We start from the raw sequence: 14,166 nt of genomic DNA, 5'->3' as shown, positions 1-14,166 counted from the left end.
GGCAACATACAATGTTTCGTCTGTACTCATGGCCATCTCACACATTTCTAAATTGCACAATAACCTTTAGTGCACTGTGCTGTTTTAAAAATTACAAAAAACAATATTCATAAATGAACCAGAAGCTATTCTGTGTTAAATGTGTTACCCCTAATAATAAACTTTGACAAGTGACAAAAGTGAATTATTTTAAATGAATCTGGTATGCAAAACACCTTTTAGACATGATCAGTTTTGAGAATAAAAATAATCAAAACAAACGCATTTAAACCAGGAGCGAAGGTTTCTGGAAAGGGATGGGCGAATAACAATATGCCTTAAATTGGACAAATAACCTATGTTAGCAAATAATTGTGTGGAAAGAATTTTCCTGCTCATCTGAACACACGCATATGTGGCAAGGCAGAATCAATCAATTACAGAGAGCATTCACTCACTTCTGACAGTGTATTTAAATAGAGCTACGTCCTCGTCCTATAATAAGATTTATGTTTTTGGAAAAGGCAGCCCAGAACAATTCAGAAAAAAACATAGGCTATATGAAAATTTATATTGAAAATTGTACCCTAGTTTGTGCAGTAAATTTATTTAAATTTGAATGTTAAAAGTTTATATTGCTCATGTTCTATTCTGTATTGTTAATATAAATCATACACTCTCAGAATAATATTTAATGCATGCAAAAGCTTATTACTGGCAGTCCCTTATGACAGTTAACCATAGTGAACATAGTTTAGTATTTGTAGATTTCCTTGGTTACCACTACAGTAAACATATTTTAACCATGTGTAAACAAAAATATAACCTAATAAGTTGCATTTAAGGCATATTGAATGTATAAATGCATTTCAAATATAAAGTTAAGTAGGTATTATTACCCCATGTACTCATAATAATTACATAAATTTCATAATATAAAAGTTTAGAAGTATCGTATCTGTATCGATATAGACGATACTGGCCAAAAGTTAAAAGTATCGGTATCGTATCGAAAACAAAATATGCGGTATCGCCCATCCCTGTTTCTGGGCATAATATGCAAGTTGCATAACAAGGCACTGAATCAGTTACGCACAAGTTCAGAGGTTGCGCGGAAAAACCATAGACAGTAAAAGAAATGGACACAGCGACCCCATTGGAACTCAATTGAGACAAATGAAGCCCAGTTTTAGCGTTTTTTAGCACTTCCGTTTCTGACGCGCAAACTCAAACGAAGCTTGACGACGTCAGCAACCTGTCTGCCAGATGTAAATCTTCTAAGTGGCTGTGCGTGCAAACTGCCATCGTTAATCTTGCAGAGACGGCGAGCTTGAGCGGGGAGTTCTTTGTCGTGAGTGAGCAGGAGTAAGTATTCTGATTAATTATTTTGTATAGTATTTTAAAATGTAACGCCAGTACTCCATATTAAGTTAATTGCCTGCGAGCTTCTCCTCCTGTCTGTACGGTAATGCGACAGAGCGTTGAGTGGTTATGACGCAATCGTTAGCCTATTTTTACAAAAACTGTTTATACGGGGCCATAATGTAACATAGAAGGTAATGGAGCCCTTTATACATTGTCGTGTATCTTTAGAAATAAATAATGGACAAACAGAGTCTTTAAACGCCTCAGATGTAAAGTCATTCGCTGTCAAAGTTACGCCAAAATGAATGGGAGTCAATGGGAATGCTAACGCAAGTGAAGTTCTGCTAAAAGATGGCAGCCCCCACCCGACTTCAACTTCCGGTCGAGTTGCTTGCCCCTTGGGAAAAACCGTTACAAACATTCAAGCGCAAGCAGCGGCACTGAGTGGTGCAGCACGAATATCTGCGGTAAGACAACAAAACCTTTCAAATAAACTATGACTTGTGTGTTACATAATGAATAAATGACGACGTCTCACAGAAAAATTAATCACACGCGAGGTTAATGAGGCCACAATATTAATTCAGTTTAAATTAAATAAATTCAGTTTACTTGTCCACAGCTCATTTTTCCGCGTATAACGCCAACATGGTTACTAAAACCTAAAACCTAAAGCCTGAGATGCCAGCTAGACCACAGACACTACTCTGCGAGTAAGTTACAACTCTACACATGTTTACTAATTATTCTAAACTATTGTAATTTACGGAAGAACTTAGTGACTTTAACATGTTCTCGTACTGTATATTTATGCATTTGTTTGTGATTACAAAGCAACTTTAGAGGGCGCTGGTGTGTTAGACGATGATCCTGAAGGTAGGGAAACTATGAACAAACCTGTCAGACATCAAACAGTTAATGACAACGTGAGAGCCTCGATATAATTATGTTGTCTTGAGCTATCATTTATCACAATGCTATAGTCCCTAAACCTAAAGTACATTATAATCGCCAGCAATTTCGCAGTACGTGAACATCCCCTCTGCCTTTTCCACAATCATTGACGTCATTACTTTACAACACTAGGGGGGCGGAGCTCTGGAAATGAACACTAGCCAATGAGCGACCACACCGTCTGTTCAAACGTGACATGTAAGCCAATCATCTCCCTGCATTTACAGGAGCAGGCGGGTCCTATCAACCTCCGTTGATTTCGCTCCTCAACAACACGGTCTTTTTTAAAGTTCCGTAGACGATGAGAGAAAGGGGGTTGTGAGGAAACGGAAAATAGGGACAGTTTGAATGTCTTTGATGCTCGTGGGGCATAAAGAGAATCAAAATAAGAGACGAAGGGGTATATCTGGGATATTTTGTATCATATTAACCGTTTCCTGGTGTTTTAATACGGGTAGGCAATAGCTAGCGCCATCAGGCTAACGGTGTTAGCAGCTAGCGATCAACCAAACGACAAAGGAAATATAGCCAGTAAATCCACATTTCCATAACGATAGCTTTTATACGCTTTGCTTATTCGGACTGGGGCCTTATTTTTTGACCAATCACCAAAATAGCAGAAAACGGCAGACTCGACGTGTTTGAATAAACCCGAGAAAAACCCACTAAGATGGCGGAGCCGGACAAATTAAACATTGACTCCATAATACAGCGTCTCCTGGAAGGTGAGCGCTTCTCTGCACAGCTTTTAATTATTAACTGTGGCTCTGAAATGAAATGCGTAAAACCCAAAAATTCGTGTATATGTGTGTTTGTATTGCATATGTGTCGTATTATAGAATAATTGTAAGCATATTTGTGTCCCGAGAAAAAGCCGGGGGAAGTGGAGCGAATTAGCAGTTGCTAGCCAACCAGTCTAAAGTAATTTACTAAAACTCTGCCCGGGAGTTTTATAGCCATAATCTCATAGCTATCATTGCAAAAACCGATATAGCTGACAACTGCATGTTCTCTTTTTTCTTTTCTTTTTCTTATTCTCATTATTTTTAAGGTTGTGAGCGGAAATTCTGCCAGTATTTCATGTAATACGTTACTTGTGTGCTTAAAGTGACTCACATTTCTGTCTCTGTCCAGTTCACATTTGCTGTTTGGTCACCTTCCATTTTAGCAGGGGAAGACCTGTGTCTAATTAAGGTCGGCAGCAGTAGGATTACTCTGACTAATGAGGATGTAGTTAGTGCAGGTGCAGAACCAAGTGATCTTCACAATAGTGGCCCTCAAAACATGGCATAACCCGTGGAAGCTGAGGAGAGGATGGATTTATACATTTACGTTGTCTTTGCATAAAAAGGGTTTCGTGATTTGCAGTTACTCTTCACTGTAAATGCTTAATTCTTAGATGGGATTTCCAGAGAGTCCTGCTTGTTGTATTGTAGATGATGATTACTGGGTTTGGTTTTATTGCCTATTTAGTGACCTAATTGCAAAGATTTAATTGCATAGTCCTGTAAACATGGTCGATCCAGGCTAATTTGCAGAGTAATATCATTTTAGATGGTCGTTAATGTTCTCCAGGAAGAGACATTGTTCTGTAATATGATTTACAGTTCAAAGTTGATTTCTATGAAGTGGAAGTATACTATTTGTAGATATAAATATGAAATATACTGAACAGTTTTTTTTTTTATTTTTATAACTGCTTCAGGTTTGGAAGAAGTATATAGCCTCATAAGACATTGGAAACAATTTTTTTTGACGTTGTCCCTTAGTTGCACTAGAAATGTCTTTTTTACTTAATGTTTGCTGATGCCTACTGAGGGTAAACATTGCGATGCTTAGCACAGGTTTATCAAATATCTGAATCCCATCAAGCATGTGTGTGGCATAACATGATTACTTTAGGTCTTCCAAACTATGTACCATTTCTCCAGCTGTTTCTGTAGCAAAGGAAGTTGTGCATAAGGTCATAAGCAGGCCCACGCGGCATTGTAGTTTCTGACAAATTTATCATTCATAACTTTTTTTTTTACAAATCTCCACCTCTTGTGAATTGTTTTAATAAATATTTTCTCATACTTTAATCCATTTCTCCAAATTACACGTTTTTACTAATTTTGTGTGGGCCTGATGTGGTGTGAGGTCTGATGCTGGTGGGGCATTTGAGCTGCTGGATAGAATTTAGGCTTTATTTACTTGGCAAGAAACTGAATGTCTTTTTCACAGTATTTTGTCCTTTGTGAGAAAAGGGAAAGAAACACAATTTAAACAGTCACAAAGACCTACAAAGAAAACAGATTTCCACATACACTGGACCTTTTACCTTTTGGCATTAGGTCCTGTTGGCTGCATGGCTGTGTAAACACATTTTTCTTTCCGCAAATTGCAGTAAAAAATTCAATAAACAAGCCTGATATACTAGTTGTATTTAAATCTCCTTATGTAATCCTGCTGTCCTTTTTTCCCCTTAGAGCTTGATGCCTCCGTCCAAAGTCCTGGTTCTCCCGAGGATCTTATGTTTATTTGATAGCTGCTCTTTAAATTACAGAGATATCAATATTGCTTAAACAGATTGCTTATTTTGTCTTTGGTTTTTAGGTTGGGGAACAAGTGCATTGCTCTGACCTTGCAGGGAGGGTCAGTGTTTGTATGCAGGCACACACGCAAGTGCAGTACGGTGAACGAATCAGAATCTGAGTGTTGTCCTATGTACCAAAGTTTTCTTGTGTACATGGGTTACTGTGCCTGTACGTTGGAAATAATTACAAGAAGTTGCATAACTTAATCCTCTCTTTTAATGAACACAGCGGTGCCTCTTCTGACAGGCAGTACCCTTTTTTTCTTTTTTTTTTCGGATTCCAACACTTGTTCTGTGGAATGTTCAGAGATTCCAGCTTTTAAGTCTAGATGCTTTCGGTTCATGCTGTTCTGTACTGCCGCACTGTTGTGCATGGAGCCTCATGGCCAACCAACAGAAAATCAATTGTACTGATTACAGATGGCATGAAGGAAACTTTTTGCACCTTTTTTTTTTTCTTTCTCTCTTCTCTTGGGGCTGGTTGCTGTTATCTAAATGGTATATAAATGGTAGCATCTGCTATCATTTGTTGTTCTGTTGAGGTGTCACATAAATAAGTTGTTTTCCTCTTCTCAGACTGTCCCTCTATCTCATTGCCTTCATTGGATTTAAGTGTGGAGGGTATCACCTCTGAGAACCTGACGCGTTTGAGGCAGAACACATGGATGTCCGTGTGACGAGCACGTGCGAACCGATTAAGTGCTGGACTGGCATGACATTTCATGTGTTTCCCCATAGCATGACACTGCTAGATGCACACTTTTAGTTAAATTTGATTGATTGCCTTGTTGTTCTCTGCACTGCTTTCTCATTGATAAGAATACTAACACACCTACTAGCTACAGCTCGAGAGGTTTATTTGATTGTTTGTCAACCAAGTACACCCCCATTTTTGTGGGCGGTTGAACTGTTCTTTGCAGTACCTTTTATTTATACTTATTTATGAAATGTAGCACACGTAACTTTGCACACCTACTGGTTATCGTTTGAGAGGTTTATTTGTTTGTTTGTCATAGGTCCACCCTCTCCCTTGTGTTGGGTCTAAGCTCTGTGATGCTTATTGGCCCTGTGACTAACTTTAGAGCAAGTGCTGTTAGGGCATTAGCCGGCCTTAATCTGGGTTTAAAGTGACGAGCGGCAGGATCCTATTTATACCCCCTTTTCACTGACTGAGCCGACGGTCACTGTCCAGGCCCTGCCTGAGACCTTAAAGGCCTTCTTTCAGGTGACCCCAGCTAACTGTTAGACTGGTGTGCGTCATCTGATTTGTTTGTTAAAAAGTCTTCTATTAACACAAAGCTGTGGTATTGAACGTCACTTATCAGTTACCAAAAAATGCGAAGTGGTGGTTCCACAATATGGAAGTCAAATTCAGTTTATTGTCTTTGCTCTATAGGGCAAGGCAGAAAGTGAAATGTAGCTTCCCAGGTGACTTGGATGCAAACATAGACTGTTCGTGACAGCGCAGTAGCAACCGAACAATTCTCCATTATCATCAGTGTGCACAAACAATAAACCTGAGGCAAGATAAATATAGAGCTCATCTACAAATAGGCAGCAGGGTATGGATGTCAAACACACTAGTTGATTCAGCTCTATGTACAGATTAAAATAAAGGAAAAGTAACAATACTTTCCCTCAACATTTGCAATACACAATTCAAGTCTTTCTGGAGGATTAAAAGTATCAAATAGATTCAGCGCTTGAGTGCCATTACATGCAGATTTGCTTGCATGCAGATGTAATACAGTTACACTACCATTAAAAAATGGTGAGTTTCTGAAAATGTTTTTGAAAATGAAAAAATCTTGCTACAGTTTTAATTTTTAATGGATAGAAAGTTCAAATTAAGCATTATTAATGTCTTTACTATTGCTTTTGGCCAATTTAATGCGTCCTTGCTGAGTAAAAGTGTGAATTTCTTTAACTGACCCCAAACTTGAATGGTAGTTTACATGCATGAATGGGGAAAAGACATAACTTGATAAGTTCCTGCCTTGGTGGATGGTGATAGCTGTAATCTAAGTCTCAATATTTATTATTTATTATTTTATTGGAGTGTTCATTACCCGTATCTACCTGCCTAACCCTATTACTATTTGGGTATTAAAACTTGATATAGAGAATTATGATGAAGTAAGTGAATGCTGAATGCATGTATTTTTCACTGTGAAGGATTGTGCTGTAAATGTCTTTAAATGAGGATTCAGGTTGGATGAACATTGAGTCAGCCAGCTGCTTCTCTCTGTAGACCTTCACATCACTTGAGACATCTTCTGTGCTGCTGATTTAAATTGATAGAGATGGCTGGATGCAGCATTTGTCCTGCACCATGAAACTAGTTTGGCAGTCGCATTGGTCAAGTAGTTTGATGTCATAATTTTTTTTTCTCCAAAATTGACTATTTGTGTCCTTGGTTAATCTGTGAGAAACCTCATGCTTTAAACATTTATTTAGAGGTGTAGGCTGGTTGGATCGATTTTGTGAATGTGCACAAATAAGCCATCTTTCAAATGCTTGCATAACTGCCTGATTATGTGATTCGCCAGGATACACTCAGTACTATTATTCTTGCCTGAAGCCAGTTATGTGAAATGTATATTTAAAACCAAGCAACTGCTTGAATACAACTGTGGGGCTGCCTCAGGGTCTCTTATCTTTCCTTTCCGAACATCCCGTACACGTATATGACACTTCTGATGTATGGCCAGTGTGACCCCGGAGATGTCATTTACAGCCCTGTCCAAAGAGCCTGCAATATTTCTCCTCTCCAGATACATCCTGTGCTCTTTCTTTCATCCGCTGCTGCCAGCTAAGCCCCTGAACAGCGTGTCATGCAGCTAGTCTAAAAGGGTACGTTTGAATACTACCGCAGGTCTGCGTTCTGTGAGATGACAGTCTGTTTAGAGCCTGCAAGTCTTCTGTCACAGAGCAGCAGCAAATCTCGTTGGAGCTCAACTTTTTTTTAAGTGACTCCAAGGATAAGTACAGAATCTGTTGACCTATGTTTTGTTGGCCATGAGTATTTGTTTCTGTCTGAAGTTCAGTTGCACATCATCTTCAAAACGGTTCAGACATTACTCAGAGGAGAGCTCTTTAAACTGTATTGTGGTTGTTAAAAGCCATATGTGCGGCGGTTGTGTTCGTGTGCATTTGACGACATGCTAATGAATGCTTAAACAAACCTGCTAAATTCTGTACATGCCTTTTGCAGAATCAAATGCGGTTTGCGTGCATGCTTGAGCCGAGACACATGATGTAGAGTTTGTGTACTGATGTGCGTCACTGGTCTGCACAGCCCATCATTTCAGAGAGCCTCTTGAGTCGAGTTTATCATCCTCGAGATCTTCCTCCTAGTTTTCAAAGCACTTATTGGGTATAATCTGGCACATTTGCTTTTTTTGTTGGCTGGTTTCCTGCTTTTCTCATTTTGTCCCTTCTGCTTGTTTGTGTTGTTCCAGTTAAAGGCTCCAGGCCAGGCAAGAACGTACAGCTGACCGAGGGCGAGATCCGTGGCCTCTGTCTCAAATCTCGGGAAATTTTCCTCAGCCAGCCAATTCTGCTGGAGCTGGAAGCACCGCTCAAGATCTGCGGTGAGTATGTTTGTCCTACAGGCCTCCCCCTAAATAAAAACCTGGAAGAAAAAGGAATTCATGTCCTAATTTGTGCATTTTCCTGTATTAAACAAAATAGTTCTGGTGTCTCTGCAGGCGACGTTCATGGTCAGTACTATGACCTCCTTCGTCTTTTCGAGTACGGCGGCTTTCCTCCTGAGAGCAACTATTTGTTCCTGGGGGACTATGTGGACCGAGGGAAACAGTCTCTAGAGACCATCTGCCTCCTGTTGGCCTACAAAGTCAAATATCCTGAAAACTTCTTCCTGCTGCGTGGCAACCATGAGTGCGCCTCTATCAACCGTATATATGGCTTCTATGATGAGTGTGAGTAGAATTACATTACCACTAATGACACCTCTCCGTATACACATTACATAGTTTTAAATGCTAAGAGGCAGGTTTTTCCCCATCTCTTCAGGTAAGCGACGATATAACATTAAGCTGTGGAAGACTTTCACAGACTGTTTCAACTGTTTACCTGTGGCTGCCATCGTAGACGAGAAGATCTTCTGTTGCCATGGAGGTAAGAGTGCAGGCAGAGGTCTTTCGTCCCCATAGCAATTTTAATGTTCTGTCCTAACTCCTTTATTGACTTTGCAGTTTGCCTGGAGAAGTTAAAATATAGCTGTTCATAGCCATATCACCGGGAGACCATAACATTTGGTTCATTTGATTGGCACAAACTCAGGGGACTTACTAAATGGGTTTAGCATACGCTTCATTTGAACTGCAGACGTGGGAGTAATCTACCCTGGAAATGAACTGTAATTGTAACCAAAATAAAAAAATAAATCCGTCATCACGTCTTTAAAATGATTGCTCTGCTTAGCAACTGAAATGATGTAAATATGGACCACTGTAAACATAAAAGGCCATATGGAGTGCTCGCATAAAGATGCTGATGTTATGTTTTATGACTTCAAGCTGCTTAAATGTGAGGTGTTTGTCATGAATGCATTATGTGGGGGAAACGGCAGACAACCAGCATTTCCTGCGAAGCTCATATACCACAGCCGCATCAGACGAAATCATATTTTAGTTTTGAATGTGCAGTCTCATTTGAATTGAGTTGCCTTCACTGTCTGCACTCAAAAAACAAAAGCAGGAAATGTATTGCGATTAGTCTGATTCACCAAAAAAATCAAGCTTTTTTTTTTTTTGGAACTCTGCAGACAACATTAAGACATTAAATGTATCTTTCTCACTTATGCTGATGAAAGTCTTAATAACACATTTCTGTTTACAGATTTAATGCCTTTTCTTGTGGTGTTTTGCAGCCCACTGCGTCTGGATGCTTCTTGGCAAATTATATTTAAGTTGCTCCCTAGAAATGCATTTTGAAACCTAATGAATAGTTTTCTGCTCCAGGCCTCTCTCCAGACCTGCAGTCAATGGAGCAGGTGCGGCGCGTCATGAGGCCCACGGACGTACCTGACCAGGGGCTGCTGTGTGACCTGCTTTGGGCCGACCCAGACAAAGACGTGCTGGGTTGGGGAGAGAATGACCGTGGCGTGTCCTTCACCTTCGGTGCTGATGTGGTGGCCAAATTCCTTCACAAACACGACATGGACCTAATATGCAGGGCACATCAGGTTAGTTTATGCTCTTCAGTGTTACGGATGTTTCCATAAAGCATTGCAGCATTAAAAGACTGTACAAAATGTGACGTTATCATCTTGTGCAGGTGGTGGAGGACGGTTATGAGTTTTTCGCGAAGAGACAGTTAGTCACCCTGTTCTCTGCTCCTAACTACTGTGGCGAGTTTGATAACGCCGGGGCCATGATGAGTGTGGATGAGACACTCATGTGTTCCTTCCAGGTAAGAGAAGAAGTGCTGTCATTTTCCTCCCTCTCTTTTGCCTTTACCTGATTACAGGGCTTTCCAGTTTCTCTGGAAATGCATCAAGTATACTTGCGTGTAATAGGTCTGGCCAACTTCCTCTGTAGTTTTGCATTAGATCATCTTTTGAAGGTTGTTCTCTACAGTGACTCTGTTCTGTTTCAAAAGGTAGTGCATTACCAAAAGATGCTTTTTACTCTCAGTACAAAGCTAAGGAAGCTTGGGTCATTAATCATGCTGCTATGTAAGGTACTTCATTCTAAATGTGCAGTAACATTTCACAGCCAGTAAAGCTCTGTCTGTTGTCAGTGGTGTAACAAGGTTTTTAATCAATTTAGTTCTGTCATTTCAGGAAAATCTTTACTTTATATTGTTATATATAAATAAATAAATAAATATAAATTTTTGGTAACCCGTAAACCTTATATATATATATAATGCATTAAAAGACACATTAATTATGCCTTGTAATGTACTTTATAATGCATTGTACAATCTTGCGTATAATTGTTACCACAGTTAATGCATTATAACACGTATCAATACACAATTTCAATTATTTATGACAAGATAATTGTATATCCTTTAATAGTCCTTTTATAATGCAGTGCACACAGAGCTTTGGTAAATTATTACCATTTTTTTGTGTGACAAATCAGTTAATTTTTAAATGATCCAATTCTATAAAGTGTAAATGGGGTAAAAAAAATACCCACTATTTGTTTATTGGATTTAAGGACAACTTTTCTGGATCTGGATTTCAGATTTTCAGCTGTTTCGCATTAGCATATGTTGCTGCCAGTTGTGCGTCAAGTGCCTGGTGTTGAGTGTCCTTAGTAGGCAGCTTCCTATGTAGGCAGCTCAGTATTGCTAATGTTAAACTGTCTTGAAATAAGTCCAGCACAGAGTTGTTGCCTATATAGTGTTTTTAAAATGGTCACTTGTGAGGTTCCATGTCCGCTGGGTTGATCTCTGTGTAAGTAGCTCAGTTGGATTTGAAACGGAGCTTCTGCATTGCTCACAGTATGTATTGAAGTGCTCTCTCTCTGTCTCTCTGTGGGCGGACATGTCTATATTTGGAAGTGCGTTTGCTGTTGTGCGCCATTGCTTACTCTCGTCCTCTGTCTTTCTCTCAGATCCTTAAGCCAGCCGATAAGAAGCTGTACTACGGTGGAGGAGGTGGAATGGGATCAGGGCGTCCAGTGACCCCGCCGCGAAATTCAGCCAAGGGTGGAAAAGCCAAGAAATAACACCCGCTGGATGGCCCCTCCACCCCGCCCCCCCAACGTCCTTTCTTCCGAAATTCCCTGTTCTGACCCCACTCTTTCTCTACCTCCCTTCTTTCTTTCCGTCTCCAAACGGCTGTAAAGCAAAACAGTACCCAGGGTTGAAGAGTACCTTTCTTCTCTCTCTCTTTCTCTTTTAATTTTTTTCCTCATGTAACTTTACAAAATGTGTTTATATATGAGACCACATGTGAGCGGCAGTTATGTTTGTTATGCTCTTCGTGTTTGGTTTTCCACCCATCCTTCCCTCCCCCTCCACCACTCATTGCCCCCATCTCTCCACCTGTCTCTCTGTCAGGGAGCCTGTGACGGAGCCTCCGTGTAAACGCCCCCCAGCCAGGCTCTGGGGAAGATCGAGACAGACAGAGGGGTCAAAGGGGGGTGGGTCGAGAGGTGAGGGTCAAGCCCCCTCACTGTTTTGTGTCCCTCCGTTGTTTCAAACACAGAACTTGCACATCCTGCATTAGTTAGAGAGCCAGTCTGAGTGAAATATGATGCATGTACACACACACACACACACATGCAGGGAGAATGGATGTGCAGAGAAAGCGTGAGGTAGAGAGAGACTGTCACAGGTGCATCATTTCCATATAGAGGTCCAATGATTTAAAACACAATCATGTTGGAACTTTTTACTTTTTTGTAGATGGATCACAACAAAAAGCTTTGAAATTCTTTGCTTACTATGTGTGTTTTTTTTAGTGTCTTTTTTGGAAGACAATTATCAATAAAGAGAACTTTATTTAAAGTTGTCATCCTGTACTATCTATCTTGCTGTGTCCAGTTTGCCCAAGATACGACTCTCTTCCTCAGGTGTTTACTGTTGTCTTGTTCTTGGTTTCGTTCTCTATTTTGACTGAAGAGGACTGAATGTAGTCTTTCAGGGTTGACCAAAGTTGACATTTGCTGAGAAAGACTGAGGTTGTGCACCTAATCATTTTCTGTTTGTCTCCAGCTTGCGTGATGTGTGTGCTTCCTCTCAACTCAGTCTCCTCCCCTTTGCTCCAGTTCTTCTTTCCATTAACCTTTTTAATTACTTAAACATGATTACTCTTATCTGTCCTATTGGTCTGTCTGTTCTTCTTTTCTTCCTCCACCCTTTACTAGTAAGCATTATCTTGGTTTTTAATGTTGGGCGTCGCACCCAGCTCCAGATTTTGCTTTGCCAGCTCAACTTGTCCCTTTCCTCTAGAGACCTGTTGTCCTTTTCATTCCCCTCCCTCCATTTCAAAAGTGTTTTGAATTGCCAGGCAGGATTTAAAGTTTGATCCATTTAAATCTCAGAGGAGCTGCTACTGTAATTAGTATTTAAGCGTTCTTCTGCTTGCCACACAAACGCCGACCTCTGCTGCCAGCAGATGGCGCATTTCACACAACTCTGAGTCAATATTACACTTTAATGTGTTTGTAAGGTATAAGAATACTGCAAAGCAATACACTAGTGTCCTCTGCTGGCTCAAAGACACTGAGTTCTTGTAGTGCCCTGCTATATGTTCTGAGATGAATATTTGTAAGGCGAAGTAGTGATATCCAAAATGGTTTAAATCAAGCAGGTCATCCTTTAATTTTTGTAGCTTAAGTGTATTTTAAAATTTCTGAAAAATATCATATTTAGTATTCTATATGGTGACCTAGCTTTTGAGGAGGGGAAAGCTTAACAATGCTTTAAATTTTTAGAAAGACATCCCATAATTGAGGTCTTCAGATCAAGGTGTGTCTGTCTTTGTTGACGTAACATTTCTGGTCAAGTATAGGAGACTAGCACTGACCAATCAAACTGATACGTGTAGTGATTGCATTCCTACATGCTTCTATTGCTTTCTTGCATCAGAACTACTTGTATACAGAACATAATGCTGGCAACAAAACATGAGACATCTAAGCCATTGCTCATCTGGCATCTGATTTTCAGTCTCAAAGTCTATCATAAATGCCATAATATAATCATATCACTCTTTTCTGATAGATCTTGTATTTGTTTTGCGGGGATTTTAAACTACGTATGTGTGCAATTAAAAAAAAAAGGCAAAAAGTTGATGTATTTCATTTAGTTGATGGCCTTTCTATTATCTCTGATCTCAACAAGGCTATATTTGTGCAAATAATTGCTTTACAGCAACACTGAGATTAAGACTTTATTAGGAGTAGAGTTGTTGCTTATTAATATATAATTGTACTTTTATTTGTTTTACTGACAGAGAGCAGGCTATTTAGATGATGTGATTTTCTTCCTGTCTCTTATAAAGCAATCAGGGATGTTTTTCCTTAATGCACTGTAGTATATTATTTCAACTGTATCATAATGAGAAACAAACCAATTGGGGGTTTCAAAAATGATTTTAAGATTTTATTTTTCCAGTGCCATTTGATTTCCAACGATAAATCCTGTTTCTCAGCTACCTGAAACAAAAAATAAAAATGTATTTGTACTGGTTGTTTCAATATTTATTCAGAATTGAGGGTATTCAGAACTGGGTATCTTATTGTTTTGTAAGTAAGATTTTTCCAATATTGAGAAGGGTGTCTTTCAGTAAACAATGTTAGATGAAT

General features: G+C 39.6%; 1 protein-coding gene across 1 annotated transcript; it reads left to right on the top strand.

Moving 5' to 3' along the window:
* Positions 1-2,557: 2,557 nt before the first annotated feature.
* LOC113047041 (serine/threonine-protein phosphatase alpha-2 isoform) lies at positions 2,558-12,371 on the top strand. Its single transcript, XM_026208289.1, has 7 exons — positions 2,558-3,023; positions 8,335-8,466; positions 8,584-8,814; positions 8,909-9,013; positions 9,859-10,082; positions 10,175-10,309; positions 11,467-12,371. The coding sequence occupies exons 1-7, from the start codon at positions 2,969-2,971 to the stop codon at positions 11,578-11,580; spliced, it is 996 nt and encodes a 331-aa protein (XP_026064074.1). The 5' UTR covers positions 2,558-2,968; the 3' UTR covers positions 11,581-12,371.
* The last annotated feature ends 1,795 nt before the right edge of the window (positions 12,372-14,166 follow it).

Source organism: Carassius auratus, chromosome 28, assembly GCF_003368295.1.
Source record: "Carassius auratus strain Wakin chromosome 28, ASM336829v1, whole genome shotgun sequence".
NCBI lineage: Eukaryota > Metazoa > Chordata > Actinopteri > Cypriniformes > Cyprinidae > Carassius > Carassius auratus.
This window is presented reverse-complemented; position numbering and strand designations above follow the sequence as displayed.